The 26,973-nt window shown below is 50.0% G+C and overlaps 1 protein-coding gene across 1 annotated transcript in view; it reads left to right on the top strand.

Annotated features, from left to right (window-relative positions):
- The first annotated feature begins 231 nt into the window (after positions 1-231).
- The window catches only part of DNAL1 (dynein axonemal light chain 1), a 555,787-nt gene continuing 529,045 nt past the window's right edge, over positions 232-26,973 (top strand). The window contains exon 1 of the mRNA XM_069638770.1: positions 232-357. Coding sequence (XP_069494871.1) covers positions 355-357 — 3 coding nt within the window. The 5' untranslated portion in view covers positions 232-354. The remainder of the gene's footprint in view (positions 358-26,973) is intronic.

The following is a 26,973-nucleotide window of genomic DNA, read 5'->3' as shown; positions in this document are numbered from 1 at the left end:
TTGTGACATCTGTTTAGCAAACTGAATGTTGTGGCATCACTTAAGCATTGATCGGGCACGGATTCGATACAGATCGTTCACTCTGAAGCTGTTTTACTCGGATTGACCCTTTGGGCCTGTAATAAATAATACGTTGTGTTTTCGTTTCGAGATGGCCAACTTGTGCAGTGTCAAAACGAGCCTGTGGCTTCATTATTTCTTCTATGTCTATTACTAATACCTTCTACAATGCAGCGAACTCTCTGGTTACTTTCCTGGGCGCTCCCTCCCACTCCCCCAGGAAACGCCTACAGCGACGCCTGCGTATTGTGCACAGCGTACCTTAGCAACGGGAGCAGTGACAGTAGCAACGCTATGGTGAGTGCAGGGCGAAGATAAATGGTCTTCAATTTGGGGTACGGAGGGAGAGGGGTCATGCACTGTGAGCTGATATTCTTCTCAGACCTGCTTGCTATAACATACGTTCAGTGGGTTCAGCTGTAACAGTGGTCTGAGCTGAGTTGTAACTGCAGGAATGGGGGCTCAACTGCGGAGGAGGAGGGTGGGGGGCGGGAGTGGGTGTTGTTGTACACACTTGCCGCCCATACCCCTTTATCTCTCTTTCCTGCACAGTGCCCACCGTGCTTTGTCCTTGCATGTCAAGGAGGGATGGAGGGACAGCTGTGGCACATAAGAAGTTCTAAATACATAGTGCATAGCATGTGGGCAACGGTGATAGTCCAAGTATTGACATGGATTGGTCAGTGCTCTGGAAAGAAAACTGGGCTTGGTATGAAGGGGGGAAATCGAAACTGCAGGTTTAGCGGTCATTTATATTGCTGGGTGTGAACGTTACTGCTTGCGGCATGACTAGGTGGAGGTGGCAAGGCTGTGCGAGAGAGTCAGAGCGCAGAGATTTAGAGGGTAGAATAACTAGTGTGACAGCAGATTACATGGCTGCAGGTGGTAGAGCTGCTGATGCATTCAGCTGTGTTGTGTCTTCGGGGAAGTGATTGAGTTGGTGAAAGGAGGCAAGACTACTAGGGTTAGCACTTTGGGAGCGCAGGGCCAGTCTGTGCATAGGGGATCAGACGCATGTACGAGTACAATGCATGGCTACATGGGCGATCACTGAGTTGCATGGGCGTTGGACAGATGTGGATGCACGGTGTCTTGGTTACAGGCATAGGCGCAGGGTAGTATCCAGTGTGGGTGATCAATGGAAAAAGTCCTGTTTTTTATGATAGTGGGAATTGAGTTATCCCAATGTGTGGTCTAATAAGGTAGCAAAACTTAACTAACCAGCCATCCTTATGGGCTTCCATGGTCCAAACGGATGATTCCTCTGCAGTCTAGCACATTTGCAGCTGGTGAATTTGTAAAATTGAGGTATGTAAAGGTTTTCCCTGAATTTAACCAAGTATACACACCTAAACGTAACACATTAAGGATTCCCTTTCCAAATTCTATAAAATAAAGGCTGCAACCGTCAATGGGGAAACAATGTGGGATTTATAATCTGTTCTGCAGTGCAACACATGAAATACTTCAACAGTGCATATGGACATTTTGTAACGCGTGTTGATAGTGGCTGACCTAAAGAAAAACCAAGAGGCCTCTCCCAAAATATATGCCAGCGTTGCCTCACTTTCGAGTAGCTTCTGCCCAAACCAGATCATGAGGTATGTCCCTCCTTCTGGCTTTTTGTGTTCAAAGAAAGTAATTAGGCTGGTCTTAAATAAAGGCCAGGAATGCCCCTGTGAAAGGTTTTCCTGCTGCTAGTGCCCACAAAAAGGCCTTTCTCAACAATATATGCCTGTGCTGCCCACGTTTCATTCTAGCGCCTAAATAAAATCCTGCTGTCTCTCTCAATACATGGCCCTGGTGCCCCAAGTTGTGCATTATGTGACTCTCAGTGGCCACAGATTGCATCTTTGCCCAAACACATCTACTCCCAAATACATTTTCTTTAACATATGTGTTTTCTTTTCTATGAGCATAAGTGCCAGGAATGGGTAATTATTTCACAACTGAAATTGGAAAACTTGCGATCTCCTTAAAGCAGGGGTTTGCAACCTACCTCTCTCCAGATATTTTGGTTTATGACTCGAGGGGCACCTTGCCATTGATTATGCTAGCAAGGGCTGATGATAGTTGTAGGCCAAAACATCTGGAGAGCCAAAGCTGTCAGATCCCACTTTAAACTGCCCTAAACGTCTTAATAAAATTAAGACTTCTCCAATCCCAGAGGAACTTGATCATTTGACAAAAGTATGCATCATGTACACAACCTTTGAATATGAAACAATCATCTGTAGCTCTTAGGGAGAGCTGATAGTTTAGAGAGTAACAAGCTATGTCAGTATTATTTCCTATGCCTGCTGCCAGAGACACAACTACGTCAAAACTTCTGGGGTGTTGAGAGACTAATGCTTCAAATAGCGGCTTTTGTCAATTGCTAGTTCAACATGCATGCCCATTTGCAGTTTACCATAATCCCATGTAAAACTGAGTGACACTACAGTTGGAGTGACTTTGAGGTGTCAATTGACAGTTGGAAGGGAGGTCTTGGCCAACTGAACATAAACTGTGGGTGCTGAATTTGTGCCACAGCATAGTGTCATCTCATATAGCATTGCTTGGATTTGATTTGATTTGTTTATTTATATAGCGCACTCATTGGTGTAATTTTAGGGGGGACAGGGGTGTTTGTCCCCCCCCCAACTTTCATGGCACAACATGTTGTCCCCATTCATTAGGCGGGGGCACCTTTTCTTCAGTCATGTCCCCCCCCCAATATTTTCAGCACTTAACCCTCTGGTATCTGGGCGCATTACATAGGGTTACATAGTTGCAAGATTTCAGTACAAGGTTACATAGTGAGTTGTATACTGCTTTTGACTGATAACCATTGGGAGTTGCATCTGGCAAATGTTATGTTATGCTATTTTGCATTTATATAGCGCCTTATATACCATTGGTATGGTCTGAAGGCGCTGGTAGGTTGAACGCCCTTGGGAACCGAAGTTCGGGTCAGTAGAGAGAGTCCAAAAAGTGCGGGTGCGCACCAGGTATGTGTGCAGCTGGTCTGGAATTCATGTGGTAGCGGCTTCTTAGCGGTAGGTGTGGTGGTTGAGAGATCAGGAGTATGTGTTCGCTCTGGCCGGAATTATCCAGACCGAGTGTGGCTACGTTAGGCCTGAGGAGAACGCCTGGCTGGGGGGTGTGAAACAAGCAATGTTTACTTAGAGCAGGGGTGCACAACTGATTTTGACAGAGGGCCGAAAGTACCTTACATGAGGGCTATAGTGGGTCGAAAAGTAAATGTGGGCGGGGCTGTAGGCGGGGCGCGGCAGGAGGCTTTTTAAACCCCCAATTTCTACTAAACACATGGAAAAATAATGTTTTTGAGGGGTAACGATTTTTATTTGCATTTCAAACTTACATTTTGTACTACACATTTTCCATTGTTATAATTTATTTCTATTTAGTTATTGTATCTCGCATGTTTAGTTAACTTATATATATTTTATTGACCCTAGATTGGACATGCCGTCATTTTGGACTGCTACAGTTTGCTATTTGGGTTGCCCAAGAGGAGTATGGCCTTCGTTGAGTCAGGTTTCCTCAAAAAGCCAAAGATGAACATCTCCCAACTGTGCCTGTTTTAGCTTTATTATTGGGTTCACTCTTGGAGTGCAACACTATGCCCCATGTCCCTCACCCCCAACCAAACACTATGCCCCTTGGCCCCCTCACCCCCAACCAAACACTATGCCCCATGGCTCCCTCACCCCCAACCAAACACTATGCCCCATGGCTCCCTCACCCCCAACCAAACACTATGCCCCATGGCTCCCTCACCCCCAACCAAACATTATGCCCCATGTCCCTCACCCCCAACCAAACACTATGCTCCATGGCCCCGTCGCCCCCAACCAAACACTATGCCCCATGGCACCCTCACCCCCAACCAAACATTATGCCCCATGGCTCCCTCACCCCCAACCAAACATTATGCCCCATGGCACCCTCACCCCCAACCAAACACTATGCCCCATGTCCCTCACCCCCAACCAAACACTATGCCCCATGGCCCCCTCACCCCCAACCAAACATTATGCCCCATGTCCCTCACCCCCAACCAAACACTATGCTCCATGGCCCCCTCACCCCCAACCAAACACTATGCTCCATGGCCCCCTCACCCCCAACCAAACACTATGCTCCATGGCCCCCTCACCCCCAACCAAACACTATGCCCCATGGCTCCCTCACCCCCAACCAAACATTATGCCCCATGTCCCTCACCCCCAACCAAACACTATGCTCCATGGCCCCCTCACCCCCAACCAAACACTATGCTCCATGGCCAACTCACCCCCAACCAAACACTATGCCCCATGGCTCCCTCACCCCCAACCAAACATTATGCCCCATGGCTCCCTCACCCCCAACCAAACATTATGCCCCATGGCACCCTCACCCCCAACCAAACACTATGCCCCATGTACCTCACCCCCAACCAAACACTATGCCCCATGTCCCTCACCCCCAACCAAACACTATGCCCCATGGCCCCCTCACCCCCAACCAAACATTATGCCCCATGGCTCCCTCACCCCCAACCAAACATTATGCCCCATGTCCCTCACCCCCAACCAAACACTATGCTCCATGGCCCCCTCACTCCCAACCAAACACTATGCCCCTTGGCTCCCTCACCCCCAACCAAACATTATGCCCCATGTCCCTCACCCCCAACCAAACACTATGCTCCATGGCCCCCTCACTCCCAACCAAACACTATGCCCCTTGGCTCCCTCACCCCCAACCAAACATTATGCCCCATGTCCCTCACCCCCAACCAAACACTATGCTCCATGGCCCCCTCACCCCCAACCAAACACTATGCCCCATGGCTCCCTCACCCCCAACCAAACATTATGCCCCATGGCTCCCTCACCCCCAACCAAACATTATGCCCCATGGCACCCTCACCCCCAACCAAACACTATGCCCCATGTACCTCACCCCCAACCAAACACTATGCCCCATGGCCCCCTCACCCCCAACCAAACATTATGCCCCATGGCTCCCTCACCCCCAACCAAACATTATGCCCCATGTCCCTCACCCCCAACCAAACACTATGCTCCATGGCCCCCTCACTCCCAACCAAACACTATGCCCCTTGGCTCCCTCACCCCCAACCAAACATTATGCCCCATGTCCCTCACCCCCAACCAAACACTATGCTCCATGGCCCCCTCACCCCCAACCAAACACTATGCCCCATGTCCCTCACCCCCAACCAAACATTATGCCCCATGGCCCCCTCACATCCAACCAAACATTATGCCCCATGGCACCCCTGCAAAAGGGTCTGCAAAAAGTTTAAAAGAGGCTCGCTGGGATTTGAATTGTAAGAAACGATTCTCAAAAACATTTTGCAGTTCCTTCAGGACCTTCACATACCGATACCACCCTACATACTTGTCATGGGGGAAAACCTCTGCACATGCGGGGTATTGTGCCAGCATCCATTTCTCCAGTTGGGCTGTCAGAAGCCTTAACTTTATTTCAAAGGCACAAACTGCCTCAAACAGATCCGATATGAGATTTTGGCTTCCTTGCAACTGTAAATTTAAATCATTGAAATGGCCTGTCAGGTCAGTCAGAAAAGCAAAGTCGGCTACCCAGTCAATATCTAGCATGACAGAAGTGTCCATTCCCTTTTCATCAAGGAATGCTTTTATTTCGTGCCGTAAAGCAAAGAATCGCTTCAGCACATTGCCACGACTAAGCCATCGAACATCGGTGTGATATAGGACATCACCGTAATCCGCCTTTACCTCTTCTAGAAACGCCTGAAATAATCGGTGATTTAAAGAGCGTGCACGGACAAAATTAACCGTTTTCACAACAAAGTCCATCACTTGAGTGAATTTCAAATGTTTTGCACATAATGCCTCCTGGTGGATTATGCAGTGATAATTTTTTAAATGGACAGCCTTCTCACCTAAGTGCCTTTTCAAGCAGCCAATAAACCCATTTTGCTCCCCAACCATGGCTGGCGCCCCATCAGTCGTCACGCCTACCAATGCATCCCATGGCAAATTTAAATCATCAATGACTTTTTGAAAGGCATTAAAAATGTCAGCACCAGTAGTCCTGCCATGCAAAGATACCAGGGAAGCCAGTTCCTGAAATACTTTGCATTGATTATCGACCCCCCGAATGAAAATTAAGAGTTGGGCTGTGTCACTTGCATCTGTGCTCTCATCAAGGGCAGCTGAAAAGAACTTGACATCCTTACACTGCATTTTCAGTTGGCTGTAACAATTGTCAGCCATATCTACAATACGCCGCTGGATACTCATACGTGAAAGGGGAACATTTGTAAAAACATCTTTTTTTTCTTTACACACTGCCTCGCAAATCTCCATCACGCAGTCTTTAACGAAATCCCCATCTGTGAAAGGACGTGCTGACCTTGCAATAAGCCGAGCAACCTTATAACTCGCAAAGGTGGCACATTCTGATTCTTTTTTTTTTCTGGGCAAAAACACCCTGTTGCTTAGCCAGCTGTGTTTTTAGCTCCCCAGCTTTCTTAATTCTCGCTTCCCCCTGCAAATCCTTATATTGTGAATGTTTTGATTCACAATGGCGGCGGATATTATATTCCTTGGGGACTGCTATGCGTTCGAGACAAATGAGACACGAGTACACATCAGGTTTGGACTTGATGAAAAAAAACTTCTCAGTCCACTCATCCTTAAATTGACGGTGCTCCTGGTCAATCTTTCTTTTTTTTTACTGCACTAAACATTGGCAGGGACATCTTTGGATAAAGATACGAAATCCACTGTTATGCTCCCACTACGACGGTCCAAGTCTAGAGTATATACAAATTATATACTTTTTGGAGAATCCTAGAAGCGACAAAAGAACAAGATCAGATAAAGAACATAGCCCTACCAGCATACCTTTTCATGCACCTATTCATGGATACTTTGAGGAATAGCGGGCTGCATAGCATATCAACCTGCTATGTTTGAGATTAAGGTGGAAATTGAGGACATACTTTTAAAAAAAAAATAACATTTCAAAGCACAAGCTGTTGCCAAATTATGAGCTTTTGAAAGGAATTATCACAGTATGGCCAATTACTTTAGTGAACATACAAAGAAACTGATCTCAGTTTCTTCCTGGGCAGGGCAAAACTGGCAGGAGCGCCAGAGAAATAGTTTCTGCTTGTGCTTCTATCCCCCTGAACAATGCTTGATGGGGTTGTAGAAAGGTAACAATTACCCACACTCAATGGGTCTCAAACGCTTGATCGAGGTTTAGTTGCAAATTACAGGAGCAGACATCATCCAGGACCTTACTAGAAAAGTCTGCAGCCGATTTTGAAAGCTTTAGGAATGTACAAATAACCACACCCACTGCTGACCCTTGACACTCCGGCCCAACATTTCTAATGATATGCTATGATAGTTTATTTCTGGTAGAGCCGGAGGATTACAAAAGGTGAGGGAGAGGGGAGGAGAAAGGAGGGAGAGGAACAAAACAAGCTTTTATCGTACTAGGCCTGACGACATTTCAGATAGTGCTGGAGAGGGAGAGGGGATAGTAAGTGGGGGTTGGGGGCAAACATTTGGTACTATCATACCATGTCCAGGGACAAATCTGGACCTAGGAGTATGTTCTTTAGGGGACTGCAGCGAATGCCAAAGAGCATCACTAAATGGGAACAGAGCTACATGGTGATGCAGATTTGGGTTTGACCCGGGATTTACACACTGGGTGCATTTGCTATACATCAGGCCAGTGGCCAGGGTTTGCACTGGCAAACACATTTCACTTGCCTGTGTGATCCTACAGGGCACCAGGCAAGGCTGCCAGTTGTCTCTGATGTTATTCACCCTGGCCCACCCCACCCCCCAACTCCGCACACACACACAAACATGCACCCATACAGACCCGAACCCCCACCCCCCAACTCCAAACCCCCACCCCCCAAATCAGCACACACACACACAAGCACCCAACCAGACCCGAACCCCCACCCCCCAACTCAGCACACTCTCAAACATGCACCCATACAGACCCGAACCCCCCACCCCCCCAACTCCAAACCCCCACCCCCCAAATCAGCACACACACAAGCACCCAACCAGACCCGAACCCCCACCCCCCAACTCAGCACACTCTCAAACATGCACCCATACAGACCCGAACCCCCCACCCCCCCAACTCGAAACCCCCACCCCCCAAATCAGCAAACACACAAGCACCCAACCAGACCCGAACCCCCACCCCCCAACTCAGCACACTCTCAAACATGCACCCATACAGACCCGAACCCCCCACCCCCCCAACTCCAAACCCCCACCCCCCAAATCAGCACACACACACACGCACCCAACCAGACCCGAACCCCCCACCCCCAACTCAGCACACTCTCAAACATGCACCCATACAGACCCGAACCCCCCACCTCCCCAACTCCAAACCCCCACCCCCCAAATCAGCACACACACAAACATGCACCCATACAGACCCGAACCCCCACCCCCCAACTCAGCACACTCTCAAACATGCACCCATACAGACCCGAACCCCCCACCCCTCCAACTCCAAACCCCCACCCCCCAAATCAGCACACACACACACGCACCCAACCAGACCCGAACCCCCACCCCCCAACTCAGCACACACACAAACATGCAAACATACAGACCCAAACCCCCACCCCCCAACTCAGCACACACACAGACCCGAACCCCCACCCCCCAACTCAGCACACACACAAACATGCACCCATACAGACCCGAACCCCCCACCCCCCCAACTCCAAACCCCCACCCCCCAAATCAGCACACACACAAGCACCCAACCAGACCCGAACCCCCACCCCCCAACTCAGCACACACACAAGCACCCAACCAGACCCGAACCCCCACCCCCCCAACTCCAAACCCCCACCCCCCAAATCAGCACACACACACACACAAGCACCCAACCAGACCCAAACCCCCACCCCCCAACTCAGCACACTCTCAAACATGCACCCATACAGACCCGAACTCCCCACATCCCCCAACTCCAAACCCCCACCCCCCAAATCAGCACACACACAAGCACCCAACCAGACCCGAACCCCCACCCCCCAACTCAGCACACTCTCAAACATGCACCCATACAGACCCGAAACCCCCACCCCCCCAACTCCAAACCCCCACCCCCCAAATCAGCACACACACACACGCACCCAACCAGACCCGAACCCCCACCCCCCAACTCAGCGCACACACAAACATGCAAACATACAGACCCAAACCCCCACCCCCCAACTCAGCACACACACAGACCCGAACCCCCACCCCCCAACTCAGCACACACACAAACATGCACCCATACAGACCCGAACCCCCCACCCCCCAACTCCAAACCCCCACCCCCCAAATCAGCACACACACACAAGCACCCAACCAGACCCGAACCCCCACCCCCCAACTCAGCACACTCTCAAACATGCAAACATACAGACCCAAACCCCAACCCCCCACACACACCCAACACCCCCCCACCCCCGCATCTCAACATACACACAAAATACATTCAAATCCAAACATCCCACACGCATCCAACACCCCCCCCACCCCTGCATCTCAACATACACACAAAATACATTTAAATCCAAACATCCGACACACATCCAACACCCCCCCACCCCCACATCTCAACATACACACAAAATACATTCAGATCCAAACATCCGACACACATCCGACACCCCCCCACCCCCGCATCTTAACACACACACAAAAAACATTAAAATCCAAACATCCGACACACATCCGACACACATCCGACACCCCCTCGCAACATACACACAAAAAACATTAAAATCCAAACATCCGACACACATCCGACACCCCCTCGCAACATACACACACAAAGCAAAACAGACCCGACACACATACACAAACAGACCACTTACCGGAGACGTGCTGGAAGGCAGGCAGGTAAGCGGCAGGTAAGCAGGAACGCTGGACTCGTACTACGGCTGGCGTGGTCCAAGGCTGAAATGCCTTCCGGCATCAAGCCTTATGGACCACGCCAGCCGTAGTTCTGGCCCTCCATCATTGGTGCAGCACACACGCATTACGTGGCTCGTAGGAGCGACGTAATGCGTGTGTTTGCTGAGCCAATGAGGGCCAGTGTTTTGTCCGGCCCGGAAGACAACAAAGACTTTCCTAATGGAGGGCGGCCGCGCTGCCCTCCATTAGGAAAGTCTTTGTGCCTCGCGGACAAAAGAGCATGGCGGGCCGCAACTGGCCCGCGGGCCGTATGTTGTGCACCCATGACTTAGAGTGATGTGGAGTGAGCGGGAGATGTTGATATGAGAACAGTTATACCGACTGGTGTCATAGTATCTCTGTGTTCTAGTTGAGTGGTGGTGTAAAGGAGGGAGTAAGCGTGGGTGTGGTGTGATGTATGCTCTTTCAAATCTTCCCTGTATTCCAAAGCATATTGTGTACGTCACGCAATTCCGTGCGGACAGGTCCGTTCTATGCATTTTTGTTCATTTCAGGCGTTCAAGATTGTCCTACAACATTCATGTCTGCTCGACATACTCACGCACTCAGGTTCACCTTGCGTGCTCTAGTCCAACCTTCATTCTCCAGTGTGCCCCACACATGCTCTCATGTGATCCATACGTGTGCACTCCTGTCCTTCTCGCGCATGCACTCGATTCTACCCTGCGCACTCGTCCGCTCTGTATACCCGTTCGCTCTGTATACATATCCTTTCTGTACGCTCATCTGATCTACACACTCATCTGGTTTACACACTAATCCGCTCAACATACTATTCATCATACTCCTCCGTTCAGCATACTCATCTGCTCTACAAATCCATCCGCTCCATGCGGTCATCCGCTCCACACACTCATCTGCTCTGTACACTCATCCGCTCCACACACTCATCAGCACCACATACCTTCATCCGCTCCATATACATTCATTCGTTCCACATACACTAATTCGATCCATACACACTCATCCGCTCCACTCTCTCGTCTGCTCCACTCTCTCGTCTGCTCCACTCTCTCGTCTGCTCCACTCTCTCATCTGCTCCACACACTTGTCCGCTCCACACACTCGTCCGCTCCACACACTCGTTAGCATCACATACCTTCATCCGCTCCATATACATTCATTCGTTCCACATACACTAATTCGGTCCATACACACTCATCCGCTCCACACATTCGTCTGCTCCACTCTCTCGTCTGCTCCACTCTCTCGTCTGCTCCACTCTCTCGTCTGCTCCACTCTCTCGTCTGCTTCACTCTCTCGTCTGCTCCACTCTCTCGTCTGCTCCACACTCTCGTCTGCTCCACACACTCGTCTGCTCCACACACTCGTCTGCTCCACACACTCGTCTGCTCCACACACTCGTCTGCTCCACACACTCGTCTGCTCCACACACTCGTCTGCTCCACACACTCGTCTGCTCCACACACTCGTCTGCTCCACACACTCGTCTGCTCCACACACTCGTCTGCTCCACACACTCGTCTGCTCCACACACTCGTCCGCTCCACACACTCGTCCGCTCCACACACTCGTCCGCTCCACACACTCGTCCGCTCCACACACTCATCTGCACCACAGACTCACCTTTTCCGCACACTCATCTGCTCCACCTACTCATCTGCTCCACCTACTCATCTGCTCCACCTACTCATCCGCTCCACACATACATCTGCTCCACGAACAAGTCCGCTTCACGTACTCGTCCGCTCTATGTACTCGACCGTTGCTCCACGCTCATCCACTCTCCACACTCATCCGCCCTCCACTCTCATCCGCAGTCACCTGCTCTCCGCACTCATCCGCTCTCCACGCTCATCCGATCCCCATGCTCATCCTCTCTCCATGCTTGTTCGCTCTCACACGTTCGTCTGGCCAAACGTTCATCCAGTCTATACGTTCATCCTTTCAGTATAGTCATCAGTTCTACGCCCTCCTGTGTTCTGTTCGCTTCTCTGTATTTGCGTACTCGTCAATTCTACACTTACTCATCAACTGTATACGGTCGGCCGTTCTACACACCCAACCACTCTACGAACTCATTGGCTTTAGTATGTTCATCTATTTCATCCAATCTCCATACTCATATGATCTTTCTAGTCGACTGTTCTTCCACTCATGCACCCTTCTACTTAGTGTATTCATCTGTTCTATGCGCTTCATCCATTCTAACTATTTCATCAATGTCATTCACTATGTTGCCTCTTCATTCATTATGTCCATTTCATCGGTTCAGATCTCCTTAATTCCCCAATGATTTATTCCTATTATCCACTTCACTGTTTTGATTTACTTTACTCGTTTAACTCTGTTTGTCTTTCTAGTTTACATTCGAGTTTATTTAGCTGTCAATTTCTCGCTTCAGGTAGTTTGTTGGGTCGGTGTTATTGTGATGATGCTAGTTTGGAAACCGGTTGGTTTTAGGGGAAGAGCCAGGTTTTCAGTAGTTTGCGGAAGGACGTTAAGTCCTCAGTTGGGCGGATGTGGGGTGGGAGCGAGTTCCATAGGGTTGGAACCAGGGCTGAGAATGATGATCCGCCTAACCTGACTGAGTTTGTTTTAGGAATTACTAGGAGGCCGGCTGAGCTTGATCTTAGGGTGCGAGTGGGATGATAAGGTATTGGTTTGTCTTGAAGATATTGAGATCCAGTTTTATGCAGTGCTCGATGGGAGAGACACAAAGTTTTGAAAGCCACCCTACGGGCTACTGGAAGCCAGTGCAGTGTCTTAAGGGCTGGTGATACGTGGTCTCTTGAACAGAGCGCAAGTAGCATTTTGGCCGCCGCATTTTGTGCTCTTTGGAGTTTATTCAGTTGGTAGGCATGGATTCCGAGGTATAGGGGGTTTCTGTAGTCCAGTCTGGATAGAACGATTGATTGGACCGCGGAGACTCTGTTGGGACATGAGAGGTATGGAAAGATGCGCCTAAGGGTTTTAAGATGGTAGTGGCAGGACTTTGAGACATTGTTGACTTGGCGCAAGAGTGTTAGGTCGGAGTCCAGGGTGCATCCAAGATTTTTCACTGTGTTGGTGGGTGTTGGTGAGTTGCCTATGGCGGGTGGCCAGGGTAGTGGGTACGAAAGAAGATCGGAGTTGCCGCAAACCATGATTTCTGTTTTGGAGGGGTTTAACAAGAGGTGGCTTTGGGTCATCCAGAGTTCTATGTTAAGGAGGCAAGATGCCAGGTCAGGTCGGGAGTTCGGATCCGAGTTCAGGAATTTTAGAATTAGTTGAGTGTCGTCGGCGTAGTTGTAACATAGGATGTTGTGTGAACTAATTATTAGTGGGAGGGTGATCAGGTAGAGATTGAACAGGAGGGCGGATAGACATGCTTCTTGAGGGACTCCCGTGTCAACTGGTCGAGCTTGGGAGGTAAAGCTGGAGAGTGTCGTTATTTGGTGGCTGTCTTTGAGGAATGAGGCTATCCATTTAAGAGCGGTTCCACGGATTCCTAGGGAGTGGAGGCGGTTTAGGAGGATTGAGTGATTGATCGTGTCAAAGGCAGCGGATAGGTCGAGAAGGATTAGTGCGGCGCATCCCGCAGAGTCTGCTGTCATTTTAAGGTCGTCCCAGATCGAGGTTAGGGTGGTTTCAGTTCCGTGACGTGTTCTGAAACCTGATTGGGCGGGGTCTAGGAGATTGTTGGCTTCGACAAAGGCATTTAGTTGAGAGTAGACGGTTCGGTCAATGAGTTTGGCAAGGAACCTGGTGTTTGAGATTGGGCGGTAGTTTTTGGGCTTGAGAGGGTCGAGCGAAGGTTTTTTAATTAGAGGTTTGACGTGCACCGTTTTGAATGCTTCGGGAAAGATACCAGAAGAAAGGGAGGCATTTATGATAGATCTTGCGTGTTCTCCTGCGCAGGTGGAAGCAAAAAAGTTCTTTAAGGGTTGTGGCTGGGCAAGGGTCCAGTGGTGATCTAGATGGTTTCCGGGCAGATAGAAGTTTGAGAAATTGTTCTGGTGATATTAGACTAAAGGATTCGAACGTTGGTTGCATAGAGGTCGCAGCTGATGGTCTGGCCAGTACGGGTGGAGGGTTGTCAAGTGGCTGTAGGAGACCCAGTTTGGTGTTTAGAGTTTTTGTCCTTTCAATAGTCGTGGTGTAAAAGTGGAGGGAGAGTGAGTCGCACAGTGATTGTGACAGGGTCGGGACGGTTGTATTACAAGCTGGATTGGTGAATTCGGAGATGATTTTGTGGAGTTCTTTGCTTGGGTTTTTGCAGTTTAGGATTCGGGTGTTGTAGTGGGCTTTTTTTGCTTTCCGGATTTCGGCCTTGTACCGATATAGGTGTTGGGCCAAGGTGGTCCTGCTCTCGTGGGTTTTCTCTTCCTGCCAATTGCGTTTTAGGTATTTGTAATGTCGTTTAGTGGTCTTCAACTCAGGAGTGAACCATTTGGGGAAAGGGCCACTGCGGGATGATGGTTTGCACGGGGGGGTGAGTCGCATCAGAGATGCGTTGAGCCATGAGTCAAAGGCCTCAGGGGTTAGTTGGTTGTTGGGACGGCAGGTAGGTGGTGGAGACTGGAGGAGTGCCTCGGCTAGGTCCGGGGTGATTATCAGTTTTTTCCAGCAGTTGCGTAGCCTCGGAGGCTCAGATGCGAGTGCGGGAAGGGGGCCGGGTGAGTGTATGGCGAACGAGAAAATGAAGTGATCAGACCAGATGATAGGGGTGGGGGGCTTTAAATGAATCAGGGTGTTGGAGCTAAAGATGGCATCAAGAGTGTGTCCTTTATAGTGAGTCAGGCCGTTTATGTGGGGTTGGAGATTAATTGCATCTAAACCGTCAACCAGGGTGTGTGTCATAGGGTTGGTGGGGATGTCGAGCCATATGGTGAAGTCTCCAAGAAGGGTGAGGTTGGGATGGTTTAGTTGGAGGGTGGCGATAGAGTCGCAAAGGTTGTTTGCGAATTGTCTATCGTAGCCAGGGGGCCTGTAGATTATTAGGAAGCTGTATGAGAGCGACAGGGAGAGGGAGAGCGATAGTTTATCGAGGAGAGAGTCGCAGGATGGAATGGAGGGTTGGTTGGTCATGATTGAGGCACGGAAGAGGGATTTGAAAACGAATGCTACCCCACCTAGCCGTTGAAACGCAAGATCCCTGTGGTACTACGCAAGTTAACAAGTTAACGGAGCTGGATCAGGCGATGCAGTTGGTGCAAAGACTCTCATCGTTCTATTGTCAAGGAACAATTGAATCCAGGCTGTTGCTTTAGCAGAGAAATGAGCCGACGAAGTTAGGTGATTGCACAAGACTTCATAATTGACAAGGTTGAAGGCGGCTAATAAATCTAACAGTACGTTTTCATTGTCTTTTTAGTCATCCATTTGTATTTTCATGTCAATTAAGGCAGTTTCGGTGCCATGTCTAGGTCTGAACCCAATTGTCGCAAGCCCAGAAGATTGTTGGTTTCTAGGTGTGCCTGTATCTGTAAATAGGCTGCCCTGTCATTTTCAACAGGAATGGTACTGTTGTGATGGGTCTGTAATTCGTGGGAATATCCGGATCAAGGTCAGGTTTTTTTAATAGTGGAAGGACCCAGGCATCCTTCAAATTAGTTGGGACTGTGCTGGTTTCAAATGATGTATTTATAAAAGTGGTGATGAAAGATGCGAGATCTCTTGCTGCCTCTTTGATAATGTTTGCAGGGCAGATGTCACCCTGGCATTTTGATGGTTTGAGGCTGGTTATTATGTTTTCTACTTCGTTGATGGATAGAGGAGTGAATTTAAATAGGCTGTGTGATTTTACATTTGAAGGCTGGAACTTATGTATAAGTGATTAAGTGGAGGTGCTGATTTTTTATTTTCAATTTTTGCTTGGAGCAGCAATATTTTATTGAGCAAAGCTTCTTGTATCTTGGTGTACCAAGTCTTATCTTTGGTGCACGTTTCAGTAGGGGGTATGGGTGTCTCAAGCTTTATGAGGATAGTAAATTGTTCTTTAGCTCCTGATTTATGATTTAGCCTTGATGTTGTATGTGTCGCTTTTAGTTTGGAGGATGGCAGATTTATAGCAATTGGAGGCTTTTAAGAATATATCTTTGTTTAAAGCTGGGGGTGGTTTTTGCATGAGGTTTCAGCCCTTCTTTTGTTGTTGCGTAAGGCTTTGAGGCTAGAGGTAAACCAAGAGTTTAGGTGAGTGCGAGGCTTGGCTTTGCGCATTTTCAGTGGAACTATCGTATCGATGGCTTGGCGGAGTGTTAGGTTATATAGTTCTACTGTTGTTGAGGGGTCAGTATTAGTGGTTGAATGATTAAGGATAGGTTGTAGGGGACCGCCTCCAGGGGGCGCCGAATGCAGACCTAGCTCTGTGCTGCCGGGCTGCCTGTATCCTTAATAATCCTGCTGTCTTTGGGTGCAGAAATTGCTTAAAAAAGGCAGATACTGGTGGGGGTGTGTATCCGCGACACCCGCCCCCCCCCCCCGAATTCCTGACGAAAATCGGAGTTATTTGAGGTCTCCATCGCCACCCTAAAGATCTGCTGCGGTCCTGGTGTAGGAGACCGCGTGACAGGCCCTGCGGGGGCAGAGTGGCTGGATGCTGACAGCCAGGAAGCACACCGCTCTGCATCGCACACTACATAGCGGGGCCAGCAAACCATTTGAGCCACCGGGAACCCCAATGCAGCTACCCAGGGCGCCGGAGGCTCAGGGGAGACCTGACTGGGCTGCGCTAGTGGGGAAGTCCAGCACCCCTAGAGTGGAACGTGGAGCTTGAGGAGGTGAGCGCTGCCCATTCCCCCCCCACCTGAGGCCAGCAGATCCACTCGGCCCATCGGGGCCAAGACGCAAGATTAATGACGGAGAGAGCCCGGCACCCACCAGTGCCTGCTGTCAGTTGCAGCAGCAGCGACTCGGCCTGATGTGTCTCCCCATGCATCACCCTCACACGGGCCCCCCGACCCGCTGTGTGCGCTGTGAGCGAACGGCAGGGCTGCCTGGGTTGAGGGGTACCAGTTGGGACACTAACCCACTGGAAAGGTACGTTTGGAGACTTGTAGCAACCCGGGGGGGAGGAACGGACCGGGCTGGGTCCCGGGCCTGCGATAGGGGCAGCCACGCCAGCTGGGTGACGGCCTGTCACCAACACAGGCTGCAGCCAGAGGGGACAAAGTTATACCCGATTGAGGGATAACCTGCAAGCTTGCCAGCCACAGTGGACTGCACCCCAGCACTATGGAAGAGGCTGTAATGGGGGAGGGGGAGTGGGACACGTTGAGCCGTGGACAGAAGCACCGCACAGCCAACAAAATTAAGTTGAAGGGCCGGCACTTGATCAACTGATCACATCGGACCACACAGGCACGGACACTACCATATAGACACGCAGAGGCAAGGATAGGAGCTCTTGCAACCAGCACTGCGCCAATTGCAGAGATCACACGGGCGCGGGCAAACTGTATCTTTTGGTGGAGAGTCATCAAGACGGGACTGACTCCTGGGGAGGCTACTACAACGGGTCGTGGCGCAGGCAAGACTCTGGCACTGGCAAGCCCTCAAAGGTGTTCCCACACACCACCCGCCCATGGCTGACTAGGGGCAGGTACACATAATAGGCCCCCAAGGAACGGGGAATCAAAGAGAAGGCGCCAACGACAACCCCTGTGGCCAGGTGGCGGATAGCACAAGCCATGGCCCGGAAGGAGGCAGTAGAAAACATATGAGATCTATCACAGACTCTGGTCACCAAGGTCTGCGGCCCTGCAAAGGGGAATTTTTGGGAAAGGGGGACATTGGTGGGGCAAGAGTGACTAGGTGGCTCTGTTGGCAGAGACAGTAAGGCTGCAAAGAGAGGCCCACGTACGGCAGTCAACCCTCTGTGAGAACACGGGTAGAAACAAGGACCGCCCCAGTACGAAGTGCGGGGGACCACCCCGCGGGATACGTCTGCATCTTGGATCGCCTCAAATAAACCACAATGTGGAAAGACTTGCCCCGCAGAGGAGCAACGCAGAATAAAATTGACAGATACACAATGAGCACCCCAGCAAGGCTCCCGGGACCAACAAGTGAGGAGGAGACAACGAAGGGGGGCATGGACCAAACGCTGTCGCTTACAGACATCATGGCAGCAATCAGCGACTCCAGGACCTCGGGGGAGACAAAAATTGATGGTCTTGCCTCTGAAGTGTCCGTTTTGAGACAAGACTTAAGGAACCTGACATCCAGGGTAGGTGAAACAGAACAACGGATATCCGACACCGAGGCCACCGTTTAAAAATGTGGGGGATCGCGCGGAGCAAATGGAGCGGAAAATCACCACGTTGGAAAACAGAGCCGAGGACAGTGAGGGCAGGTCCCGCCGCAACAACCTCCGCATACTTGGCCTCTCTGAAAAAGAGGAGGGACCCTCCATGGAACTCTTCCTGGAGGACTGGCTAACAGACCTGATGGCCCCCAAGAAACTCTCAAAATGGGTCTCTGTTGAAAGAGCGCGTAGGGTTCTGGCGGGCAGACCAGTCCCGTCCCCCCTCCCCCCACGGTGAATGCAAGACTAATGAACTATAGGGATCGGGATACACTCCTGCACATGGCGAGGGCGAGCGGCCCGATCACCTACAATGGCAATCGGATTGGATTCTTTCTGGACTACACAAGGGAGGTCCAGAAGTCGCGGCAATCTTATGACTCCATAAAAAAGAAACTGAAGCCCCTGGGCATCAAATACACACTCTTCTTCAGTGTGCATTATATTGTTTTTTACAATTATGTTTTGCCTGGTTTCGTATTGGTTCATAGCGTTCATCTCTATTGAGATGAACGAGGGGGGAGGGATTAACAGCACTAATGTGACTAATGCAACAGCAATTGTAAATACTAAAGAAGGTGATTGATTTTTTGGTATGGGATGGAACTAAACTTGTATGGGGATATTACACGACACCATCCAATGCTGTCATCTCGAAAAATGAAGGTCTGCAGGGAAAAATGCAAAACAACACAGTGTCCCCGCCAAAAATATCTAATTACAATGCCCGCAGTCTAAATGATCGAAACCCCTCTGCCATATCCTGGTTGTATAACACCCCCACCAGCCAGCCTGCCCCCATAACCAAAAACACACTGTTAGATAACATAAAGGAAGAAAATGAAAAAATGACAGCAACATATGAAATATTATATGATGATTGGGCAAAGGGGGCCCACTTTGTCCATCGCCCATGAAGCCGGGAAATACATTAGGCAAAGAAATAACAGACGGAAAAGTGAGGCGGGGAGGAGGAAATATGACGAATATTATGGATTAGGATTAGACAAGATGGAAGATCCACGACACCCCCACCAGACAAATAAATAGTATGCGGACATGAGTGCAACAGCTAAGCAAACAACAAATGAGAGCTGTTATGTCTGCTCCCTCATTCCCCATGCTTCAGGCACGCCCAAAGTATTGTTACCCAAAGAGTTGCCTATTGTAGATGCCCAGTGTCTCCTTCATCTCACGTTGTGCAGAATTAAGAACACCTTCCAGGCACATGAAGTGACTTTCAGAATGCTGCAGAGCGAGAAAACCTGCTATCCAAAGACAGTAGGAGTGGTATGTCTGGAAGAGCCATTTTTTATAATACAAGGGACACTTTTTTCAGACAACAAGTTGAAGGACGAAGAAGTAATGTGTAAGGCTGAAGCACTGTGGGGTGTGGCACCAGAGAAACTGCAATGGATAGAAGAAACATGCACACCAGTATGGAAGAAACACATCTCAAAACTAACTTGGGTAACGGCCATTGAAAAACCCTTCAAGCTGCAGAAGGAAATAGACTATGAACTGTGTTTTAAAGGAGAGGGGAAAGCCTCCATGGGGGCAAACAAGAACTGTAACAAGACCCTCACCATCCCAGATCTAAGAAAAGGGACAGCGGCGCTCATGGACACGTATTGGGTATGTGGCAACCAGGCATACCTGCACCTCCCACAATCATGGAGTGGCAGCTGCTCGATGGCCACTCTGCACTCAGCACTAATGGTAATTCCGGAAAGCCACATTGATGGGAGCAAAAAGATGCGGGAAAACGCCCAACAGGGTGCGGCCCAGCCAACTGCAGAGCAACAAGTATATGTCCTGTCTTCCGGGAACAAGGAAGGGGTGCTGTCCCGAAACAAACGATCATCCAACTATATATCAAAGGCATCATCAGAATTGCTGGCACAGATCCCGGATAGGTATCGATTATTCAGCTCTGCAGAAACATTCTTCGCCTCACTCATCCCAAGTATCCAGGCGCGAGCAAATGCAAAGTGGCTCCAAATCACACGTTGGGAGCTGATCCAGCTGGCAAATGACACTGAAGAAGGGTTCAACATAATAAAAGTGGAAATAAGAGCATTACGGCTGATGACCATGCAAAACAGGTATGTCCTGGACCTGTTGACAGCGATGGATGGAGGTGTTTGCCGAAAAATCGGAAGTGCCTGCTGCACTTTCGTACCTTCCGAAGACGCAGACAACGGCTCCCTGTCCCATGTGATCGAAGCAGTACATAACTTAGGAGAAAGAATGAGAATGGAAGGTGGAGCAGAAGAAAGCACGTGGTTCGATAATATCTTCTCCTGGGTTCCATCGTGGCTGGGAATGACTGTGAAATTTTTGATGCCGGCTGTAGTGTTCCTCCTCTTTATTTTTTGCCTGTGCCAGGTGGGTCTTCGATGTTGTGCTAACGCAGTACCGAATGGTGCAATGATGATGGCGACAATGGGCAACACCCGCGGTACAATACAAGCTATGCAGGAAGTACAGGTACAAACAGGAACAAATGCCACACCGAGATATCAGCTAGTGTCTAGGTATCACGACAAGGATATAGTAGATAAATTGTGGCATACTACCATTAAAGAGCCCCGGATACTAGAATGGTACGAGGAGGTATGGGTAGACTTGGAAGCGGGGAGCGGATGTATATACCTGACTTGTACCCCAGATGAATATGCTAGGAGAGGTGAGAGCCTGAGGGGGGTGTGCAGAGCATGGATGCCCATAAAAGGCACACCTGCATGGGATGACGCAGTAATTGACGAGGAAGAGTGCAGGAGATTGGAGGATTTAAAGAATTTGTTACTTAAGTAACGAAAGGGGGGAAATGTAGGGGAGGATTGGTCCAAAAGACCCCCCTCGCCTACATCCCCTCCCCCGGTGAGGGCCATGGCTTGTCAGGGGTCCCCACCTTACCACCAGGGCCCAGGTGGTGGATGGCTCACCTGCCGAAGACATTGACCAAACCTGCTGAATTTAGCTAGGACTCGGAAACCATTTTGTCTAACGAAGATGGTGTGAGCCCGGCGCACCGCAGCGCGGCCCCCACCTTTGGAGAGTTTCAATTATCCCTGTGGCCGCAGCTCCCTGGCAGATCCGCTGTGAGCCCGTTCCCACGAACAAGACGGACATGAGCTAGTGTAAGATACCAACACTGTAATATTTCACCTTCCGCATTGTATCACTGCTCCCAGCATGACCCGGCCAGCAGAGCCTGGGTGGAAAAAGAACTGTAAAAAGGTCCTTTGATAAAAGCAAAAGTTCCCAAATACTAATGACGAAACTACCTGCGATGGAAGCATTCTCTCCACAACCTCTTTGACTAAAAAACCTGTAAAATGTATAGATATGGCAGAATGCGTGCTCATATGGCATTAGGAATGAAGCACCCACATCACTGCAGTTATGTACAAATAGTAAAAGCGTCCCGGGGGGTTATTTGTTATGCGTATCATTGAAAAAATTACACCCCACAGTCCCGCGCCATAACCAAACTAATGCTGCTAGAGCGCAAAGAAAGACAAATGCAACCATGTTGAGGGCTCGGGTAAAGGGTGCACGAAAATGCACCCTTCATGTGTGTATGTCCAAGCCCCTTATGTGCCACTGTCGTCAGTTGTAGTGGCGAGTCGTTTCTATGCGCTCCACCAACCTCACTACTACCTCACTTACTACGAATGTATAAGCATATAACAAAATGTTGTAGTTGTTAAAAACATAGTGTACAAGTAATGTGCTCGGATTGACTATATGAGAGGCATTAGCAATGTTAAAACGTGAGCTTTGGAATGACCCAATTAGTATTGTATATTATTTGAATGTTTATGCTACTTTCACCTAAAGTTGGCAACACATGAGGAAGATACCTTTGTGAGCATATGCAAGGCCATTCCCCCTCCCTCCCTGCGAAGCCTGCCAGACAAGAAAGCAGAGGCCTGTGTCACGCTGCTCCACCTCCCCCAACTCGGCTGGAGCCGCTTCAAAGATTTGTAGTTCCCTCTGCAGCACCCAAGGCCACGGCCCGCCACCTGTATTATTTACAACCCAGCAGTAAACCTCAGCCTGAAAACACAAATCCAGAGGCACCCTTTCTTAAGCCCAACGACCCACCGGCTCACCTTAGGTTAATGGCCCCTGTAAAATTAGGACACCCAATATTATGGCAACATTACAGCAACACATCCATAATGACATCTAACAAGACATGATGACATGTACCGCCTGTCCCATGCCCTGAGACCCAACCCCACGACCTATGGTACCCGGTCAACAGGACACTGGTAACCATGTACTGATGAATCGCCATCAAACCACGCTCTAGGTGCATTCCTCCTGTGTTGCATTAACCTGTAGAATAACCTATTGGAAGATTTACTAAAGAAGATAATATTGCAAATGACTGAATGACTGCGGTGTGCATGGCCTAGGCCAAAGAAGTCAGGAAAAGACATTCATCTCTGACACTGGCCACAGTGGCACAACGACACCGCCCGGATGAACCCAGCTGACCCGCCAGGCCCAGCCCAACCCACGAGGCTGACCAGTGACGTCCTCCAGCCGCGGCCAACCACTTCACAGAAGCACCTATAGCTAGTCGTCGCCACCCAATCCCACTGAACTTGTGCCCCCTATAGTATGTAGGTTCTGATGACGTTTTTTGTAAATATATACGCCTGTCTTTGCTATTGTCAGACAGAGCGCTCTCAGAGTTTGCAGAGTTCTTTGCATGCCCTATTCTGATTGATAAACTCCCATTTACGCTCACCCGCACTTTGTCTTGGCCTTATTCCCATCCTGGGAGAGTCCATTATTGTCTCTCATTGCGGGGAGGATCGTGCTGGTTGGGGACGTTTGCCTTCACAGGCAACCTTCAAATTGTATCACAACAGCAAGGTACACCCGACAGATCGAGATGAAACGCATCCCGTAAGGACAACGAAGGCGATGCCCAACCCACAGAGCAAACCACACCAGTATGTGGGGAGGCAGGGACAGCCGGATCTCTGACCGCACTCGGACCCACTTGAAATCTGATTGCGCACAGAAAGACCCATAAGAGGATCAGGAAAAGACCTCTGCACCTGGCTGCCCTGGCAGGGATGTCAAGAAAAGAAGGGAACACACGTTCCGCGGTGCTTTAAGTTACACAAGGCTGGGCAGGGGGGTCCTGCTTACCCCCCCCTCTAACCCCCCTGAGGAGGTCCTCATGGTTCAATTGGTTCGGGGAACAGGTGCTTCTGGTTGGGGGGGGGAGTGCAGGGTGGGGGAGTTTGGGGATTTCAGTTGTTAAGGGGAAAGGCTTGGAAACACAAGCAACAGTCCCAAAGGTCAGTGAAACAAAAGATCAGGGAAGTCTTCACACTAGACATAAGGGGGCCCGAAACATAGCCCCTAGTGACCCGCATATTTACACTTATACAGACATGGCCTATGTTTCACAGTTTATGGTTTTAGGGTTTGCACATGTAGTACACAAAAGGGACCCTACAGCGGGAGTGACCAGAAGACACCAGGGCCCGGGGCACTTCACAGTGACGGACACGATAGAGAAACAACGGACACATCACATCCTTCCAAACACCCCCAAAACAGAAGACAACTTGTAACCTAAATTGAACAACCCTCTTTCTGCCTTGGCGCCCGAATACCCCCGGGTCTGGTGCGCAATATAAATAAATAAACAAACAAAAAAAACGCGGACGTAACACAGTCGAGACCAATATCCCTGCTGACCTGGAATGTGAATGGCTTGGGGTCCAGTATAAAACTAAAACTTGTACTTTAGTACCTCAACCGACACTCTCCAGATATCGCATTTATCACAGAAACCTACCTGATAGGTACCAACAGCGGACTCTTTAGGAAATCGAACTACCCGCACACATACCTGGCGGGATTTTCCAGAGGTTCCATGGGAGTCATGATCCTTCTGCATAAACAAGTTCCTTTTAAGACCAGAAAGGTGAGAGCAGACTCTCGGGGCAGGTTTGTGATGGTACTTGGGGAAATGTGGGGAGAGACCTGGGGCCTGAGAGCAGTGTACGCGCCTCCCACACTGATGGCGGAACTCCTTACCGAGCTCCAGGACACAATGTTGGAGGAACAAGCAGACTCATGGGCAATAGGGGGGGGACTTTAAAGAAGTCATAGAGATAGCTTTGGATAGAACACACATGGGCAACAGAACGGCGGATACCCCGACCAAGCTCTGTACCTTTGCCGAGGCAATGGGGCTATCTGACACGTGGAGGGAACTCCACACATATACAGGGACTATTCATTCTACTCCAACGCACATAGGTCCCTCTCCAGACTCGACTATATCTTCGCTCCAAAAACATGGCCCACAGACTATTATCTGTGGAATTCCTTGCAAGAGGGATCTCTGACCACTCCCCCCTACTGGTTAAATTCAAGGGGAAATCACACAAACAAGAACCCAATTGACGTTTGATCGCCTATTATCTGTGGATACCCGAAATAATGCAAGGACTCGCGAATAAAACGTTGGAATACTTCGATTTAAATGAAGAAGCGGTGGACTGTCCAATAGTAAGGTGGGACGCATATAAGACATTCATTAGGGGGGGAAGCAATATCCTTGGTGGCTGCTCACCCCAAGTGGCATAACGAGGCAATCACTGAAGCAGAGACCCAAGTAATCAGACGGGAGGAACAACTGCTAGTGGAGGGGGCTCATGAGGCACATGATGCCTTAAGGACAACCCAAGCAATTTTGAAACCTAGGGCTCTAGACAATGCTTGAACCGCCCAGTGGGTGGTCCGGAGCCAGATATGAGTGGGGGGACAAAGCAACCAAGACCCTAGCTTGGTTAGAATGACGGGAGCAGAGTAAAGGGCAAGTACAGACTATCCAAACTCAAAATGGGGAAATGCTAGCGAGCGACTCCGAGATTGCGGAGTACTTCGCAAAATACTATGAGGAACTATACTCCCCACCAGCACAGGAACCCAGTACCCCGTGCTTCTTAGACTCAGTCACGATCCCCCGCCTTTCAGGGCTACAGTCAGTACAGCTAGATGCAGTCATCACCGAGGTCGAGGTAGGGGAATCCCTCTCACGATTACAGACGGGGAAGACCCCTAGCCCCAACGGATTTCCGGTAGAGATGTGGAAAAGAGTGGACGAAACAATGAGGCACATGCACAGCATGTTCCTCCGCAGTAGGGAACGGGGCAACCCCCCCCCCCCCTCGGACCTCTGGAAAACGACTATTGTAGTGATCCCCAAGGCAGGGAGACCCCCTGGGAGCTGTGCCTCGCACATGCCCATATCTTTAATAAACGGAGAGGCCAAGATATTAGCTAGAGTCCTCGCAAATAGACTGCTCCAGATGATTGGGTCCCTAATTCACCTGGATCAGTGCGGATTTATGCCAGGTAAATCCACATGAATGAACCTCCGGGGGGTCCAGGTCGCCCTTCACCGGGCAGTTGAGATCCCGTCTCTGTTGGCCCTCCTTGCGGTCGACTTTGAAAAGGCCTTTGATTCGGTGGGATGGGACGCCCCGTGGGCCATAATGGAACGTATGGGTTTCGGGCAACATTTGATGTCATGGGTCAAGCTCCTCTACACCCTCCCTGTGGCATCCGTACGAGTCAACGGGAAGACATCCAGGACATTTCCGCTGGGCCGGGGGACCAGGCAGGGCTGCCCGTTCTCGCCCCTGCTGTTCCTCCTGGCCATCGAACCTCTCGCGATTAGGCTACGCACAGACACAAAATGGGAGGGCTTTGTTTGGCCAAAGGGTGGTGAGGAAGGAGTTTCGCTATATGCAGACGATCTCCTGTTATATCTGAGTAAACCCAAAGTCTCCTGCCCGATCGTGACCAGAACCCTGGTGGAATACCAACACTTTGGGGGACATTGTTTTTTGTGTGTTCACTCAATCTACTTCCCGGTCCACAGGGGGTGGGGGAGGAAGAAGCAATTACAGAACCTTGCCCGTTCTCCATTTCGGTACTGGGCTTCACCTATCTGTGTATACGGATTAGTGTACCACGAGAAGACCTCCTCAAACTGAATCTGCGCCCGATAATGCGAAGGTTCGAAAATGACATCACCCATTGGCACTCACTACCACTTTCACTACTTGGGAGGGCGGCACTGTTTAAGATGCTAGCGCTCCTGAGGTTCCTGTACGTCCTCCAGAACGCTCCTCTCCCCATCCCGGCCGCAACATTTGCAGACATTGATAGGCCCCTACACACGCTACTTTGGGTGGGGGGGCAGGGGGGGGACAGCCGCACATTGCGCTAAAACCGCTCCACTGCTCAGTGTGGGAGGGGGCATTGTGTTACCCAATATCTGCACATATTGCTGGGCTGCACAGGCAGGAGTGGCAAATGAGTGGCTACATGGGGAGCCACAGCTCCCACATACCCGGGTCGAAACAAGGGACACTGACTCCCCTTCCCCCCTACACATACTATATGACAAAAAGAACCTAGGAGGGGTCCCGAGCTCGTCCCTTCACATCCACCGAGTCTGGAAAGAAATACACAGACATATTGGCTGGAGCGGCAGACCAACCCTGATCCAACCCCTATGGCACAATACACACCTTTCAGAAATCCAGAGAATGGGCCACTTCGAAACCTGGGAGAGGAAAG

This window comes from Ambystoma mexicanum, chromosome 14 (assembly GCF_040938575.1).
Source record: "Ambystoma mexicanum isolate Mex_15411 chromosome 14, UKY_AmexF1_1, whole genome shotgun sequence".
NCBI classification, from domain to species: Eukaryota; Metazoa; Chordata; class Amphibia; order Caudata; family Ambystomatidae; genus Ambystoma; species Ambystoma mexicanum.
The sequence above is the reverse complement of the archived record's forward strand: the minus strand, read 5'-3'. Positions and strand labels throughout refer to the sequence as shown.